At 37.6% G+C, this 17,636-nt stretch overlaps 1 protein-coding gene and 1 pseudogene across 1 annotated transcript in view; one reads left to right on the forward strand and one right to left on the reverse strand.

Moving 5' to 3' along the window:
* Nucleotides 1-17,636, reverse strand: part of Hdgfl3 (HDGF like 3) — a 57,097-nt gene that overhangs the window by 19,159 nt on the left and 20,302 nt on the right. The window contains exon 2 of the mRNA XM_051206653.1: nucleotides 42-118. Coding sequence (XP_051062610.1) covers nucleotides 42-118 — 77 coding nt within the window. The remainder of the gene's footprint in view (nucleotides 1-41; nucleotides 119-17,636) is intronic.
* Nucleotides 3,948-4,655, forward strand: LOC127238178 (high mobility group protein B1-like; annotated as a pseudogene).

The raw sequence follows: 17,636 nt of genomic DNA on the forward strand, positions 1-17,636 counted from the left end.
AATTACAGTTGCTGAAACTTTAAGTTATTTTGTTAACTTACGTTTCATGGGTACCAAAAAAGAAGATAGGGTACTTGTTGGCTGGAGGCTTCACAGCTCCCTCTGGGAGTTCATCAATCTATTAAAGATAAATTCAGTTATGAAATAATACTGTAAACACAATATAAACATCATTGTGATAATTTATCGCCAATTTCAAAATAATATTAAAGTAATAAAAATTCTAATAGTTCTTTTTTTCTCAAACCTATCAAAATTATTCTAAATATCTTTTTGGCATACTGAAAACTAGAAACTGGTTATATCCATTACAATAATTTAAAGAGGACAAACTAGTCATTTCTTTTGACTCAACAGAATTACTCCCGGAAATCTGTTCTAGTGAAATAAACAACAGAGAAACAAAAGCAATGACAAACATATATTCCTAGGATAGGTTTCAGCATAGGATTTATGGAGAAGTAATAATGAATTATTATGTGATCATTGGTCTGGACCATGCTGCTTCTCTTTCCATCCATGTAATCCTTAAAAATACACATTTATTATTTCATTTCTTTGCTCCAGATTCTATAGCTTTTTGTTCCATATACCATTCCTAGTTATGTATCTGAACCATTTCTGGGATTTTTGAAAATAAATATTAGTCAGATCTTCCCAAGAGCTTCCCAAGAGTTCTTAAGTACCACTGAGGTTGAAAACTTCATTCAGAGAGGGTAAGGTCCAAATTCCTTAGAACATTCCAAGAAATGGTCATTCTTCTCCTTATAACATGATTAAACAACATGAAACTAGATGAAATTATTTTTAAGCATGCTATTTTTAAGATTCTGTTGCTGTTGTTGAGGCAGGGTTTCACACTGTAACTCAGATTGGGCTGAAACTCACTATGTAGCTCAGGCTGTCTGGCAACTTGCAGTCTTCTAGCCTCTGCCTCCTGAGTGCTGGGGTTACAGATAAACACCAGTATGCTATTTTCTTTCACAGTCTTCTCTGATGGCTCAGCTTCCCATTTTTCAGAGACACATATTGTTTAATTACAAAAATGAATATTTGTTTACAATAACAAAATAAACTACAAGAAGTCATCAGCATTTTCCAAAATGCTTATCTAGAAATGATTTCTAGTTACAATACAGCTTTCCAATTCTACCTTGAACATTTCAACCCCTGCATTCACAAATGAGAAGCTCTGAAATTTAAGATTAACATGGCAAATCTACCTGTTGGCCATGTTTTTCTCTGGAAGCTAAATATGGGTACAAGTCATGACTGTAACTTATTAGCTGTGTGAGCTGGCACTAATTACTCAACTGTAGTTTCTTCATTTCTTCACACGACACACATATTGTTATGGTGACTATCAAATGAAAGGGTTTAGAATTCCTAACACCAGGTGCTCAATAAACACATGACAGATACTCATTATTACCATTAGCCTACAAAACTGTCTAGGAGCTGTATCTTGTTTGTATGCATGCATGTGTACACACATGGAGTCCTGAGACAGACAGCAGGTACCGTTCTTCAACTGTTTTTCACTTATGGTTTTTGAAACATGGTCTCTCCCTGAACCTGAAGCTTACTGATTCCACTAGGCTGGACAGCCAATGAGCTGCAGAGATCTGCCTGTTTCTATTCCACTAGGATCTGAACTCAGGCTCTTATGTTTCCCTACCAATGGTCATTTCCCGAGCCCCTGTAGAACTCTATCATATTTAAACTTTTATACCTAATACTATTGTTTAAATATGGTCTGAGAGTATCCCTCAATAAATAGTTCATGGGTTGGAAGCTTTGTTCCCCAGTGGGAGGATATAAAGTAGTAGTACCTCTGCTGGAAGCTACTGGGAGGTTGTCCTGGGAAGAGAATACAGCAGTTCTCATAGGATCCCTGAGTTAGTTCTTATCAAAGCCAGAGCCCAACTCCTAAATTACTCTGTCATTTCCTATCTTTCTATAAACTATTTCCCTCTTGATATATTTCTACCATTATGCTACCATTCACTGTGATGTGATGAAGGGTAGGGGCCCTCACCAAAACTAGTGACATGCTGTTTGGACTTTCAGCACCCACCCACAAACTGACTAATTCACTTATCTAGGTATGACAAATAGTGGTTCTCAATCTTTGTTGTCATATGGTAAAAAAAAAATCTAAGATCATGAGCCTTACTAGCCAGTCAGCAGAAAAGACTCCTGCAGGCAGGCTACATGCACCCCCAAACCCTGTAATCTACAAGTCTCACTCCGATCCCCAACCCACCCATCCCACATGACCTCAGCAGCTCCCTGAAACACAGACATCAACTGCAGAGAGGACTAAGACTGCTGATCAAAAATGGCTCCCTGAGACACAGACAACAACCACACTGATCAGACCAACTGAGGATACTTGTGACACAAGCACTGTCTGCAAGGATCGGATCAAAAGTCCGACATTGCCTACACTGACTGTATGATGAGATGGGTAGATGCCAATGCAAAAATACATTCAACAACCTAAAGAGCAATATGGCAACACCAGAACCTGAACATCCCAACGAAGAGGAAAACAACCTTAACAATAACTTTATGAAGATGACAGAAGCCTTTAAAGAAAAAATTCCCTTAAAGAAATGGAGAAAAAGTAAAAAAAAAAAAAAAAAAAAAAAAAAAAAAAATTGGAAGAAATCAATAAATCCTGTAAAGAAAACCAAGAAAAAAAAATAATTAAACAAGTTCAAGACTTAAAATTGAAACAGAGGCAATAAAGAATACACAAACTGAGGGAATTCTGGAAATGGAAAATCTGGGTAAATGAATAGGAACTACAAATGCAAGCATAACCAACTGAATGCAAGAGATGAAAAATTTCAGGCATTGAAGATGTGATAGAGGAAATAGATTCATTGATTAAACAAACAAACAAACAAACAAAAAACCAATGAAGTCAACAAAGTCATAAGACAAAAACATCCAGGAAATCTGGGATATCATAAAAAAGACCAAACCTAAGAGTAACAGGAATAGAAGAAAAATATCAGCTCAAAGGCACAGAAAATATATTCAACAAAATAACAGAAGAAAACTTTCCCAACCTAAAGAAGGAAATGCCAATGAAGATATAAGCTTACAGAACACCAAATAGATTGGACCAAAAAATAATTTTTTCCTCTCGCCACATAATAATCAAGACACAAAATACAGAAAGAATATTAAGAGCTACAAAGGAAAAAGGTCAAGTAACACATAAAGGCAGACCCATCAGAATAACACCGATTTCTGTATGGAGACTCTCAGATTCTATAAGACCATGGAGGACAACCCAAATTACTATACCCAGTAAAACTTTCAATCACCATAGATGGAGAAAACAAGATATCCTATGACAAAATCAGATTTAAACAATACCTATCCACAAATCTAGCCCTACAAAAAGCACTAGAAGGAAAACTCCAACCCAAGGAGGTTAGAGGTGCCCAGGAAAGCATAGATAATAGAATAGATAATCCCACACTAGCAAATCCTTAAAAAGGGAAACACACCACCACCACCAAAAAAATAACAGGAATCAACAATCACTGGTCATTGATATCAATGGACTCAACTTACCTATAAAAAGACATAGGCTAACAGAATAGATACAAAAATAGTATCCATCCATCTGCTGCATACAGGAAACCCACCTCAACTTCAAAGACAGACAGTACCTCAGATTAAAGGCTTGGAAAAAGACTTTTCAATCAAATGAACCTAAGAAGCAAGCTGGTGTAATATCTAACAAAATAGACATCAAACTAAAGGTAGTCAAAAAGAGACGATAACGGACATTCAATATTCATTACAGGAAAATCCTTCAAGAAGTGTCAATACTGGAATGTTACAGAGCGGAAAGAGTGAGGAGGCTGTATCTGGCTCCCGCTCTCACAGCCATTGCAGTACATTGAGCTCCATAGAGACAGCGCCAGGGCAAGTGCGAGCCGACCGGCACTGGGCGACTCTGTGCCTCGCGGACGAAAATCAACTGAACATGGGCAAAGGAGATCCTAAAAAGCCGAGAGGCAAAATGTCCTCATATACATTCTTTGTGCAAACTTGCCGGGAGGAACACAAGAAGAAGCATCCGGATGCTTCTGTCAACTTCTCAGAGTTCTCCAAGAAATGCTCAGAAAGGTGGAAGACCATGTCTGCTAAAGAAAAGGGGAAATTTGAAGACATGGCAAAGGCGGACAAGGCTCGTTATGAAAGAGAAATGAAAACCTACATCCCCCCCAAAGGGGAGACAAAAATGAAGTTCAAGGACCCCAATGCACCCAAGAGGCCTCCTTCGGCCTTCTTGTTCTGTTCTTTCTGAGTATCGCCCAAACATCGAAAGAGCACACCCAGGCTTGTCCATTGGTGATGTTGCAAAGAAACTGGGAGATATGTGGAACAACACTGCTGCAGATGACAAGAGGCCCTATGAAAAGAAGGCTGCCAAGCTGAAGGAGAAGTATGAAAAGGATATTGCTGCTTACAGAGCAAAAGGGAAACCCGATGCAGCGAAAAAGGGGGTGGTCAAGGCAGAAAAGAGCAAGAAAAAGAAGGAAGAGGAAGATGATGAGGACGATGAAGAGGATGAGGAAGAGGAGGAAGAAGAGGAAGATGAAGATGATGATGATGAATAAGTTGGTTCTAGCGCAGTTTTGTTTTGTTTTGTTTTTTGTCTATAAAGCATTTAACCCCCCTGTACACAACTCACACCTTTTAAAGAAAATAAATTGAAATGTAAGGCTGTGTAAGATTTGTTTTTAAACTGTACAGTGTCTTTTTTTGTATAGTTAACACACTACCGAATGTGTCTTTAGATAGCCCTGTCCTGGTGGTATTTTCAATAGCCACTAACCTTGCCTGGCACAGTCTGGGGGTTGTAAATTGGCATGGAAATTTAAAGCAGGTTCTTGGTGCACAGCACAAATTAGTTATATATGGGGACGGTAGTTTTTTTTTTTTTTTTTGGTTTTCTTTTTTTGTTTTGGGTTTTTGTTCCATCTTCAGTTGTCTCTGATGCAGCTTATACGAAGATAATTGTTCTGTTAACTGAATACCACTCTGTAATTGCAAAAAAAATTGCAGCTGTTTTGTTGACATTCTGAATGCTTCTAAGTAAATACAATTTCTTTTATTAAAAAAAAAGTGTCAATACTGAACATATATGTCCCAAATACAAGGGCACCCACATTTGTAAAAGAACCATTACTAAAACTTAAATCGCACACCAAACCCCATACACTAATAGACTTCAACACCCCACTCTCACCACTGGACAGATCTGCCAGACAGAAAATTAACAGCGAAACAATGGATCTAATAGATGTTATGACTCAAATGGGTTTAACAGACATATATAGAATATTCTACCCAAACAAAAAGGAATATAACGTCTCAGCACTTCATGGAATCTTCTCTAAAATTGACCACATACTCTGTCACAAAGCAAATCTCAACAAATACAAAAAACTGGAATAACCCTTAATTCTTATTGGATTACCATGGCCTAAAGTTAGAATTCAAACACAACACAAATTCAAGAAAGCCTCCAAACTCATGGAAATGGAATAATGCTGAAGTGAATCACCCCTGGGTCAATGAAAAGGAATGTACAACATACCCAAACTTATGGGACACTATGAAAGCAGTACTAAGAGGAAAGTTCACAGCATTAAATGCCCACATAAAGAAATTAGAGAAATCCCATACCAGCAAATTAACAGAACATCTGAAAGCTCTAGAACAAAAAGAAGCAAACTCATCTAGGAGGAGTAGATTACAGGAAATAAATTGAGGACTGAAATCAATAAAATAGGCCTGTATGACAAGAACTTTAAGTCCCTAAAGAAAGAAATTAAAGAATATATCAGGAAACGGAAATATCTCTCATGCTTTTGGATAAGTAGGATTAACATATTAAAAAGGGCAGTCTTACCAAAATCTACAGATTCAATGCAATCCCCATCAAAATCCCAACACAATTCTTCACAGACCTTGAAAGAACAATACTCAATTTTATATGGAAAACCAAAAAACTCAGAATAGCTAAAACAATCCTGTACAATAAAGGAACTTCTGGAGGCATCACCATCCCTGACTTCAAACTCTACTATAGAGCTATAGTAGTAAAAATAGTTTGGTATTGGCATAAAAATAGACATATGAACCAATGGAATCAAATCAAAGACCCCGACATTAATCCACACACCTATGAACACCTGATTTTATTAATACACACACCTATGAACACCTGATTTTTGACAAAGAAGCCAAAATGGTACAATGGAAAAAGGAAAAAAAAATCTTTAACTGGAGATGAACATGTAGAAGATTGCAAATAGATTCATATCTATTGTGATGCACAAAACTCAAATACAAGTGGATCAAGGATCTCAACATAAATCCAGCTATGTTGAACCTGACAGATGAGAAAGTGAGAAGTAGCCTTGAACACACTGGCACATGAGATCACTTCCTAAATATAACACTAATAGCACAGACACAGAGAATAACAATGAATAAATGGGACCTCTTGAAACTGAAAAGCTTCTGTAAGGCAAAGGACACTGTTAATTAGACAAAAAAGACAGCCTACAGAATGGGAAAAGATCTTCACCAATCCCACATCTAACTAAGGGCTGATCTTCAAGAACACAAGAAACTAGACACCAAAATACAAAGTAACCTAATTGAAAAATGGGGTAAAGAGCTAAACAGAGAATTCTCATCACAAGAATCTCAAATGGTCAAAAGACATTTAAAGAAGTGCTCAACATCCTTAGTCATCAGTGAAATACAAATCAAAATGATTCTGAGATACCAACCTACACCTGCCAGAATGGTTAAGATGAAAAATACTGAGGACAGCTTATGTAGGAGAGGATGTGGAGTCAGGGGAACACCCCACTACTGCTAGTGGGAGTGCAAACTTGTACAGCCATTTTGGAAATTAGTATGGTGGTTTCTAAGAAAACTGGGAATCAACTTACCTCAAGACCCAGCCATACCACTCTTGGGCATATACCCAAAGAATGCTCAATCATACCAGAAGGACACTTGCTCAACAATGTTCATAGCAGCGTTATTCATAATAGCTAGAACCTGGAAGCAACCTAGATGCCCCTCAACAGAAGAGTGGATAAGGAAAATGTGGTATATTTACACAATGGAGTAACACTAAGCTGTAAAAAAATGATTACCTCATGAAATCAGGCAAATGGATGGAACTAGGAAAAAACATCCTGAGTGAGGTAACCCAGACTCAGAAAGATAAACATGGTATGTATTCACTCGTAAGGACAACCACACTACAATTCACAGCTCCAGAGAAGCTAGGTAACAAGGAAGACCTAAGAGGAACATAAGGATCCTCCTGGGAGGGAAAAATAGATGAGCTCTACTGGTTAAACTGGGGGCAGGGTGGTTGGTGGTAGTAAGAGGTGGGGATGAGAACATGGGGGGGGGGAATGAGATAGTTGGGGGTGAGGGGAGTGATACAATGGAAGAAAAATGAAAGAGATACCTTAATAAAGAGAGCCACTGGTGCTAGGGTAATTCCCAAGAATCCACAAGGATCACCCCAGCTAAGACTCCTAGCAATAGTGGAGAGGGTGCCTGAATTGGCCTTCCTCTGTAATCAGATTGGTGAACACTCCAACTATCATCAGAGTCTTCATCCAGTAATTGATGGAACCAAATGAAGAGATCCGTACCCAAGAACCAGGTTGAGCTTTGGGAATCCAGCTGAAGAGAGGGAGAAGTCTACAGAGACAGCAGAACCAAGCTCGTGGAAACTCGTGAATTCTAGACCGACAGCTGAGAAGACTCCAGAGGACCCAACTAGACCCTCCATATGTGGGAGACAGTTGTGAAGCTATCTAAGGGCCCCAACCTATTATGCCAAACTTTATTAACTCCCCATGGAAGCTCTTACCCATGAGGAGGAGTGGGCTGGGGGGAATATGCGGGTGCAGGAGCGAGAACTGTGGTTGGAATATAAAATAAAATTTAAAAGAATAAATTATAAAAAAAACTAACATCATAATGGAAAAAAAAACTCATGACTTTGTTACAAAAAAACAAAAATACTTTATGTTTACCATTGATTATAATTATATATATATATTTTTATAGACAGACTATAAAAATATAAACATCTAAGTGTGAAGTCAGTGGTATTAAAAGGAGATAAATTCTTCCTTTTCAATTTCCTTTTTGTTGTCATAATTTGCAAAAGAAAAATTTTATATCAGAGGACTATAATTATATTATATAAATAGAAAAATTATTGTATTTCTTTACTGCTGCTGTTTTAATCAAATCCCTAAAGGTCAAAGCTGGGTGATGGTGGCACATGTCTTTAATTCCAGCCCTCAAGAGGCAGAGGCTGGTGGATCTCTTAAGTTTGAGGCCAGCCAGGTTTATAGGGCTAGTTCCAGGACAGCCAATGCTACACAAAGAAACCCTATCTTGAAAAACAAAAACAGTCGGGTGTTGATGGCATAGGACTTTAATCCCAGCTCTTGGGAGGCAGAGGCAGGCGGATCTCTATGAGTTTGAGGCCAGCATGGTCTACAGAGTTCCAGGACAGCTACAGCACTTACACAGAGAAACCATGTCTTGAAAAAACAGAAAGAAAGAAAGAAAGAAAGAAAGAAAGAAAGAAAGGAAGGAAGGAAGGAAGGAAGGAAGGAAGGAAGGAAGGAAGGAAGGAAGGAAGAGAAAAAGAAAAAAACAAAAACAAAAACTCTGTCATTTCAGTGTGAAAGAATTCTGTCTAGGTTATTCCTGAAAATTAAAAAAAAAAAAAAAAATCATGGCCAGATTTTCTAATCATATCATGATCCAAAATTAGTCTGCTGACTGTAAACACTCTTTGAGCCAGTCAACACATGCATGAGCTATACTCTCTGAAGCACCTAGGCAATTTTGACATAGACTGTAAGACTTGTCAGCCTCTTGTAGATGGTGTAGATGTGCTGTTTGTAGTAACATGAAAGTACTCTAAACCTTCAGCTTTTTTTGTATTAGGACTGCAAAAAATGTACCAATGCAAGCTCATTTTCCTAATTCTTTAAGGAAGTACTGTTAAATATGTAGTTTTAGAAAAAAAATTCTTATCGAAATTGAAATTTCACAAGCATTTTAAAAACAGGAATCAAATTCCAGGAGTTAAAATGAATTATGGAATAGACCAGACTGGTTTGATATAAAAGCAGGCATTTGTCTGCTAAATAGAACCACTACTGTGCAATATAAACAAATGTTTTGCTATTTAAAATAAAATGGATTTTTCTTGTGAACTTTTAAATGTTAAACTACCGGGAAGCTAGTATTACTTCAACATGTTTAAAATTAAGGAAAATGTAAACAAATTGTAATTCTGAGATTTTTTTTTTCTTTTTCTTTGTAGGTCTCGCTAGGTAGGTAGTCCACACTTTAAACTCCATTATCTGCTTGACTAGGCTTTCTGAATGCTCAGTTTACAGGCATGCTGTACACACTTAGCTACTCACAACTATTTTCCTCTGTATGTAACTATGCACATCTGTGCAGAGGCCATAAGGTGTCTTCTCTATTATTCTATTTTACTCCTTCCAGATAGGGTCTTTTACTGAACATGGAGCTCACTGGCTGACTTGGAACTCCCTAAGTAGACCAGGCTGGTCTCAAACTCAGAGATCCTCCTGCCTCTGCTTTCAGAGTGTTAGTACTCAAGACAGGCACCACCAGACCCAACCTGAGATTAGTTTTTAAACAAACCCCAAATTCTCACTTCTCAAAGTTACCATTCTTTATGTGAAACACTATTGTGGTATTCTGAATAGTTCACTGTTCTGTTTTTAGGTACTAAAACCTCCTAACTTCTCTGATGTTGCTGGTACAGAGTTTAACACATTAACAGGTCTTGCAGCAGTGGTTCTCAACCTTCCTGCTGCTGCAATCCTTTAATATAGTTCCTCATTTGTGGTGACTACCAACCATAAAAATTATTTTCATTCCTACCTCCATAACTGTATCTGTGCTATTTTCATCAGTCATAATGTAAATATATTTGATATGTATGTAACCCCTGTGAAAGAGGGGTATGGCCCACAGGTTGAAAACAACTGGCTTATATGATAAGATTTGAAAGCTCAACAACATCTGATATAATTAGAATGGTCTCTACTGGACTAGCTGACAGCTCTCCCAACTTGTTCCCATGGATACAGCCCTCATACAAAGAATCTTTTTCCAATCAAAAGCATCAGGTAGCAGAGCTCCTGCTATTCTCAAGTAGCAGCATCCAGTTCCTTGTCAACCCCTGAAATCATTCTAACAACCAAACATCCTCCTGCAGCAACCACATGGTAACCTGATTCTACTGAAACTATGTTTTACACTGTCCACTGCTTCTTAGTAGAACTACCATTGGCCCTGTGTAGTATATGGTCTTTTATTCACTCCAGGCTGAGTAATGCAATTGATAATCTGTTGCCTCTCACATCTGCCCAGTATTGGGTGTTTAGTCACCTCCACAAGTATACAGTAGGAATTTCTGCCTCACTAGGGGAATGAATTAGTGAATAAAATGCACCAACATTCGGGAAATGTAATTATAATATGGAGATGAAGGTATTCCACATGGTGGCTAAATTGAGTAACTTCTATGCTTATTCATTCTGAGAGTGTGGTTGGTGACAGAGAGTGATACATGTGGTAAAGGGTCAGATGTCACAAGGGGAAGGGCCTAGGGAAAGAAACTAAGGCTTCTCTCTGGGCAAGAGCTCTTCTCTTAGAAGTGACCATGCTCAACTCCTTTACTTCACTCAAATTTCTGTTCAGCTTCATGAGAAAGACTCCTTTACAACCTACTTAAAAACCAAGTCTTTCCCTATCATTTTCCCCTTTCTGCTTTATCATTTTTAACACTTTTTTGACATACGAATGTATGTTTGTATGTATCTGTCTCTTGACATTGAAGTAATCCCTTAGAGAAAAGTTTTGTATTACTATTTTAATCCCACTGCATACAGCAATGCCTGAATGGAAGAAGTTTTAAGTTGAATCCTAACTCTGTGTGCTTCGAGATAGAAACAAAGTGCTGAATGAGGGTTGAGAGGTAGCACAGAGGGTTAAAGTGTCTGCTGCCCAAGCCTGGCAACATGAATTTGAGTTATATTCTAGGAACTCACAACACAAGGAAGGAACTGATCCCAGAAAGTTGTTCTCTGATCTCTATGCATGCTGTGGCACATGCACATCTATCCTCACATATGCAGAATTTTTTTTTTTGATACAGGTTCTTCCTGTGTTTCATAGGGTTGCCTCAAACTTTTAGTTCTCCTATGTTAGCCTCCTGACATGCATGCACATGTCACTGTATAAAGCAGACATTACTTATTAAAATTACTAATCATTTTCCTTTGTGGCTTAGGAGTTTGGATCTTGCTTAAGGACCTCCGAGATTACAAAAACATTTCTCATGTTTTCTCTACTGTGCTTTCCTTATTTATTTAGAGACAGGGTTTCACTCTGGCCTTAAATTTAACAATTTTCTTGCCTCAGGATCCCAAGTGCTTGGATTATAGGTATGAACAACAATTTTAGGCTACTTTTGTTGTTTTTAATAAACTGTTTACTTAACCTAGAAATATGTCTGAAACTGGGTACAGGGAAATGGCCAAAACATAGACAAGTACTATATAAGTTACTACAAATATCTAAGAAATTGGTACCATTCCTTCTATTGTAAAATTTAAAAAACACACCACAGTTTGACAATTCTACTGTAACAAACAGTCTACCCTGTGGAAAAGGCCAAAAACATACAGAAATAAATATGTCCATTTGAGCTTTCCAAGCCAAAGAAACATAAGGCCATTAGCATAGGTAGAAATGGTTAAATAAGTAAATGTTAAATAGTATATATTCCTGTAAGCCCTCAAGGACAAATCACAATCTATTTTGTACTGACTTGGAAAGCTAGTAATTTATCAACATCAAGCAGCTACATACTAGGAAAAAAAAAAAAGATAATTCCATAAAACTCTGTGCATGTTTGTGTAAACATAAAACATCATAAAGGGTGACTACCAGTTACCTCTACAGGGTAGAGTAAGTAGTGCTACAAATTTACATTTTCTTTTGAAAAAAAATAAAAAATAAACACAGGTACAAAAAATGGTGATGCATTTCATATTTTGTACCATTTCTTACAAAGCTTGTCTTTAAAAAAAAAATGCATGGGCATGGAATCCTCATTAAAGAATGGCTAGACAACCTATCATGTGCTAACGACTATTCTTGGTCTACATGTGCCAAGGACTATTCCTTAGTTAAGCTTTCTAAGGACAGAGCCAATGAAATCCCTGGCTGACTAAATAGAACACTTTTTCCCACTGCAGACAACTTTTAGAGCCTCCAATTCTACACAAGGAATAAAGAATCTTTATTCCACGGTAGATTGGGGGTGGGGGAGGCTATAGCAGGTGGTCTGCTGCAGAGCTGGGGATAAGACTGAAGTATTTATTGGTTTTGAGGGAGCTGAGGGAGTGGTGAAAATCTGCAGTTAGTCTACTAGCTTCCCTGGTCAGAGTGCCTATAGGTTGCTGCTGGTTGGAGGCTGGGAGAAAGCAATGGGGATGGTTTAGGAGGGAAAGATCTGTGTGATCCACTGGAGATGGGGGCAGCAGGAAGGGGAGGCCTCAGCAGGTGGTCTGCTAAAGAGCTAGGGATGAGACTCAAAGCAATTCCACTAAAATCAGGAACAAGACAAGGCTGTCCACTCTCTTCATACCTATTCAATATAGTACCTGACATCTTAGCTAGAGCAATAAGACAACTGAAGGAGATCAAGGGGATAAAATTGGAAAAGAAGAAGCCAAAGTATCCTTATTTGCAGGTGATATGATAGGTATAAATGAGTGACCCCAAAAATTCTATTAGGGAACGCCAACAGCTGATAAACACTGTTCAGCAAAGTAGCTGGATACAGGGTTAACTCATCAGAATCAGTAAATGACAAATGAATTGAGAAATAAATCAGGAAGTAATACCTTTCATAACAGCCTCAAAGAAATAGAAGTATTCTGGGTTAAAACTAACCAAGCAAATGAAAGACTTGTATGATAAAAACTTTAAAACTGAAGAAAGAAGCTGAAATACTTGTGGACTGGTAGGGTTATCATGGTAAAAATGGCCATCCAACTGAAAGCAATCTACAGATTCAATGCAATCCCCATTAAAATCCCAACACAATTCTTCATAGATTCAAAGAACAATTTTCTGCTTGCTTCATATGAAAACAAACAAACAAACAAAACCCCAAGAGAGCTAAAACAATCCTGAATAATAATTCTGGAGGTATCACAATCCCCAATTTCAAGTAATATTACAGAGTTATAGTAATAAAAACAGCATGGTACTGCCACAAAAGCAGACACATTGATCAATGAAATTGAATTGAAGACCCAAACATAAATCTACATACCCATGGACACCAGATTTTTGATTAAGCAGACAAAAATATTCTCTGGAAAAACAAAAACAAACAAACAAACCACCTTCAACAAGCAGCTACATGTAGAAGAATCCATACATGTAGAAGTAGGTCCATACTCATCACCCTGCACAAAACTCAACTTCATATGAATCAAAGCACCCAGCATAAAACCAGATATAATGAATCTGATAGAAAAGTAGGGAATAGCCTCGAAAAAGACTTTCTGAGAAGACCACTATTAGCATAGGCACTAAGATCAGCAATTAATAAATAAATGGGATCTTATAAAAACCGAAAAGCTTCTGCACAGCAAGGAACCATAATTTGACAAATTGGCAGGATACAGAAAGGGGAAAAATTTTTTTTAACCAACTAAATATCTGATAGAGAAGTAATATCCAAAATAGATAAAGAACTCAAAAACTAGATAACAAGAAACAACCTAATTAAAAATGGTGTACAGATTTAAACAGAATTCTCAAAAGAGGAAATTCAAATGGCTGAAAAACACTTAAAGATATCCTTAGTTATCTTAGGGTTACTATGTGAGGAAATACCATGTGACCAGAGCAAACCTGGGAGGAAAGAGTTTATTTGGCTTACACTTACATATCATTGTTCATCACCAAAGGAATTCAGGACAGTAACTCAAAGGCAGGAACCTGAAGGCAGGAACTGATGCAGATAGAGGTCATGGAGGGTTCTGCTTACAGGTTTGTGCCTTATGGCTTGCTCAACTTGCTTTCTTATAGAACCCAGAACCACCAACCCAGGATGGCACCACCCACAATGGGCTGGGCCCTCCCCCATCTATCACTGATTATAGTCTTGATCTTATGAAGGCATTTTCTCAATTGGGGTTCCTTCCTTTCAGGTAATTCTAGCTTGTGTCAAGTTAACATAAAACTGGTCAGCACATTAGTCATCAAGGAATACAAATCAAAACTACTTTGAAATTTCATCTGAAACCCCTGAGGATGGCTAAGATCAATAAAACAAGTGACAGCTCATGATGATGAGGATGTGACATAAGAGGAATAATCATCCATTGCTGGTGGGAGTATAAACTTATATAGCCACGATGGAAATCAGTATAGCAGCTCATCATAAAGATAGAAATAGATCTAGCTCATTCAGCTATAGTACTCCTGAGCATATACCCAAAGGACATTTCATTCTACTACAGAGATACTTGCTCAAACATGTTCATTGCTGCTCTACACATAGCAGAAATTGAAAATAATTTAGATGTGCCACAACTAAAGAATGGATGAAGAGTACATGTACATTAACACACTGGAGTATTACTCAACTGTTCAAAAAATGGTATCATGAAATCTGTAGCCAAATAAATAGAACAATAACAAATCATCCTGAATAAGGTATCTCAGACCCAGAAAGACAAATATGGTATGTATTCACTTATATGTTAATATTAGCTATTAAGTCAATGATAACCAAGCTACAATCTGAAGAAGGGACTAGGGGAGACAAATAGAAATAGTTTTGGTTTGGGGGGGGCGGCTGAAACAGGGAGGATCAAGCAGGGAGAGGAAAAAGGGATGAGGGAGGGAATAGGAGCAGAGCTAGCCAAAATTAAGGACCATCTGAGGGGTAGTATGGAAACCTAATATAGAAAAAACCTCCTAAAATAAAAATATTTACATATATGAAGGTGAGCTAAATAAAATCACCAAAATAATAGGGAGACAGAGCCCCAACTGGCCATCTCTTGTTACCAAATAAAGATTCCAGTACTGGGATTGGGTTACATCTAATTAAGTTGTTGGCCAAAGGGAGTCACATGGGAATCCCCAAATAACCCAGGCTATTGTCAAAAAAATAGATTGCTCTTCACAAACTGATGGCCAGGCTCCACTGCTGAAGACAACACCTACACAATTCACTGAACATGGAGAAGTTGAACTGGTACCTATATAGAGCCTTCAGCCTGCATGCTACTTTAAGAGAAATGTAAACACCACTCTAGCCACAAAACCTTTGATCTATACCGATGTCTTGCCTGCAAGATATGCTATGGTAATGGTGGATTGTGCTATGGCAAAGCTTGTGGGAGCAACCAACCAATATCTGATTTGACTTAAGGCACACTCCATGAGATAGAATCCCTATCCACTGCTTAGAAGACTACACCTGAGACTAGACAGCTAGGGACCTATGATAAAAACCAAATAATACTGTTCTCTGAAAAAAATAGCAATAAAATTACTCTTTATGACAGTCTGCTATACTCATAGACGAGTGCTCAGCTATTATCAGAGAAGCTTCCTCTTGTAGCCAACAGGAACAAGTACAGATACCTACAGCCAGACATTATGCAGAGAGTGAGAGACCTTGGAACACAATGCTCTAAATGGAATACCTCCATCAAATCCCTCCTCTTGGGGCTCAGGGAACCAGGTGGAAAAGGCAGAAAGAATGTAAGAGCCAGAGGGGATGGAGGATACCAGAAGAACTAGACCCTCTAAATCAACATGACCAATGTACATATGAACTCACAGTGTGCAAGAGAAAGCACACACAGGGCCTGCACAGGTCCACATCAGGTCCTCTGAGTATATATATGGCTTCCATTTTAATGTTTCTATGGGAGTCCTAAGTGTGTGAACGAGTGGGTCTGTGTTCCTTGTATCTTCTCTCAAGCTGTTTCCTTCTGCTTACTTGTTCTGTCCAATCCCTATGTGTTCATTTTTGTTTTATATTTTAGTATAATTTTTTCTTAAAAAAGAATCTTTATTTCTAGAAACTTTCCAGATTCCCAGACAGGATTCTTAGCTTGTCTTCCTCCAGTGAAATTTTCCTAAACATAGGCAAGATTTTCTATAGGACATCTTAATAGGGGAAAGAACCTAATGCTTTATTCTGAGCTGTGAGTGTCCTCTCACTAAAATTTAAATAAAGATGACCATGTGAAGGTAATTATTTCACTTGAGATACTTGTGAATCCAGGTTACAAGATATGTGACAATTTGTACTTTTTTTTTTAATGTCATATAAATACGGTCATCTTTTTGCTTTATCTAAATATACCTTTCCAAATTGGGACTATTTTTTTTCTTTCTATTCTAAAAGTAAGTCTCTTATAAAGGCTTTACAGTTGGACTTTTATTTATTTATTTATTTAGGCTGAGACAGGGTTTCTCTGTATTGCTTTGGAGCCTGTCCTGGAACTCAATCTGTAAACCAGGCTGACCTTGAATTCAAAGACATCTGCCTGCCTCTGCCAATTGGGTGCTGGGATCAAAGGTGTGCACCACCACTATCTAGCATGGATTTATTAGTTCAATTAAAATAATTTATGCTAGTAATATGTACCTTTTAAATATAATTTTCTTTCTTTATATGCATCTTTTCCTTGTAAACTGTAACTTAAATACATCATTTAAAATTCTATCAGCAGTTAAATTATTTCAAAAACATGATCAAAATAGTATTTCTACAATTAAGATATTTATCATAATCCAAAATGAGATATTTAGTATTTTCTCACTCTGCTCTCCCAATCTTTATTAGCCTGCCCCCTTCTTTTCATAAGGTTCCAGGGTTTGTTTTAATAAATTAGTAACCATTTTTCTTGTTAGTGACACTGAGGGTAAATAGCCCCAAATAAAAGAGCAGGGAGAAGGCAAATACCACAAGACAGAACGTGAACACAAAGCTACCTGAGTGTCAGTTTTAACTGGAGAGCCAAAATAAAAGACAGTATGTTAAAAAAAGAAAAAAAGAAAAAAAAAAAAAAAAAAAAGGGAAGAATCACTCATTTGGGAAGAATGCAATCAAAAATCCATGTACATTTTCCTCTAGCATAACAAACAGGGTGGAGATGGCAAGAGATGGAGGAGATTCTGGTGGCTCTGTTTTGCCCTTTCTCCAGGACTTCAACCTATAAAAAAAAAAAAAGGTCCCCTAAGAGCACAAAGTATGTCTTCTGGTCTTTAGATAACTCAAATCTGTAAAACCCTTCAGAGAGGCTGCAAACAGAATCATTTAGTTATACTCTGATGGCAGCATAAAATCAAGATAAAATCAAGGGTGACTGCCATGGATTCCCGTAAAGAATGCCAAACTCCACAGCTCACCCATGGGACCTGTAAGAGATTCTATTAAATCCTGTCCA

The sequence above is a fragment of the Phodopus roborovskii genome, unplaced genomic scaffold (genome assembly GCF_943737965.1).
Source record: "Phodopus roborovskii unplaced genomic scaffold, PHOROB, whole genome shotgun sequence".
Taxonomy (NCBI): domain Eukaryota; kingdom Metazoa; phylum Chordata; class Mammalia; order Rodentia; family Cricetidae; genus Phodopus; species Phodopus roborovskii.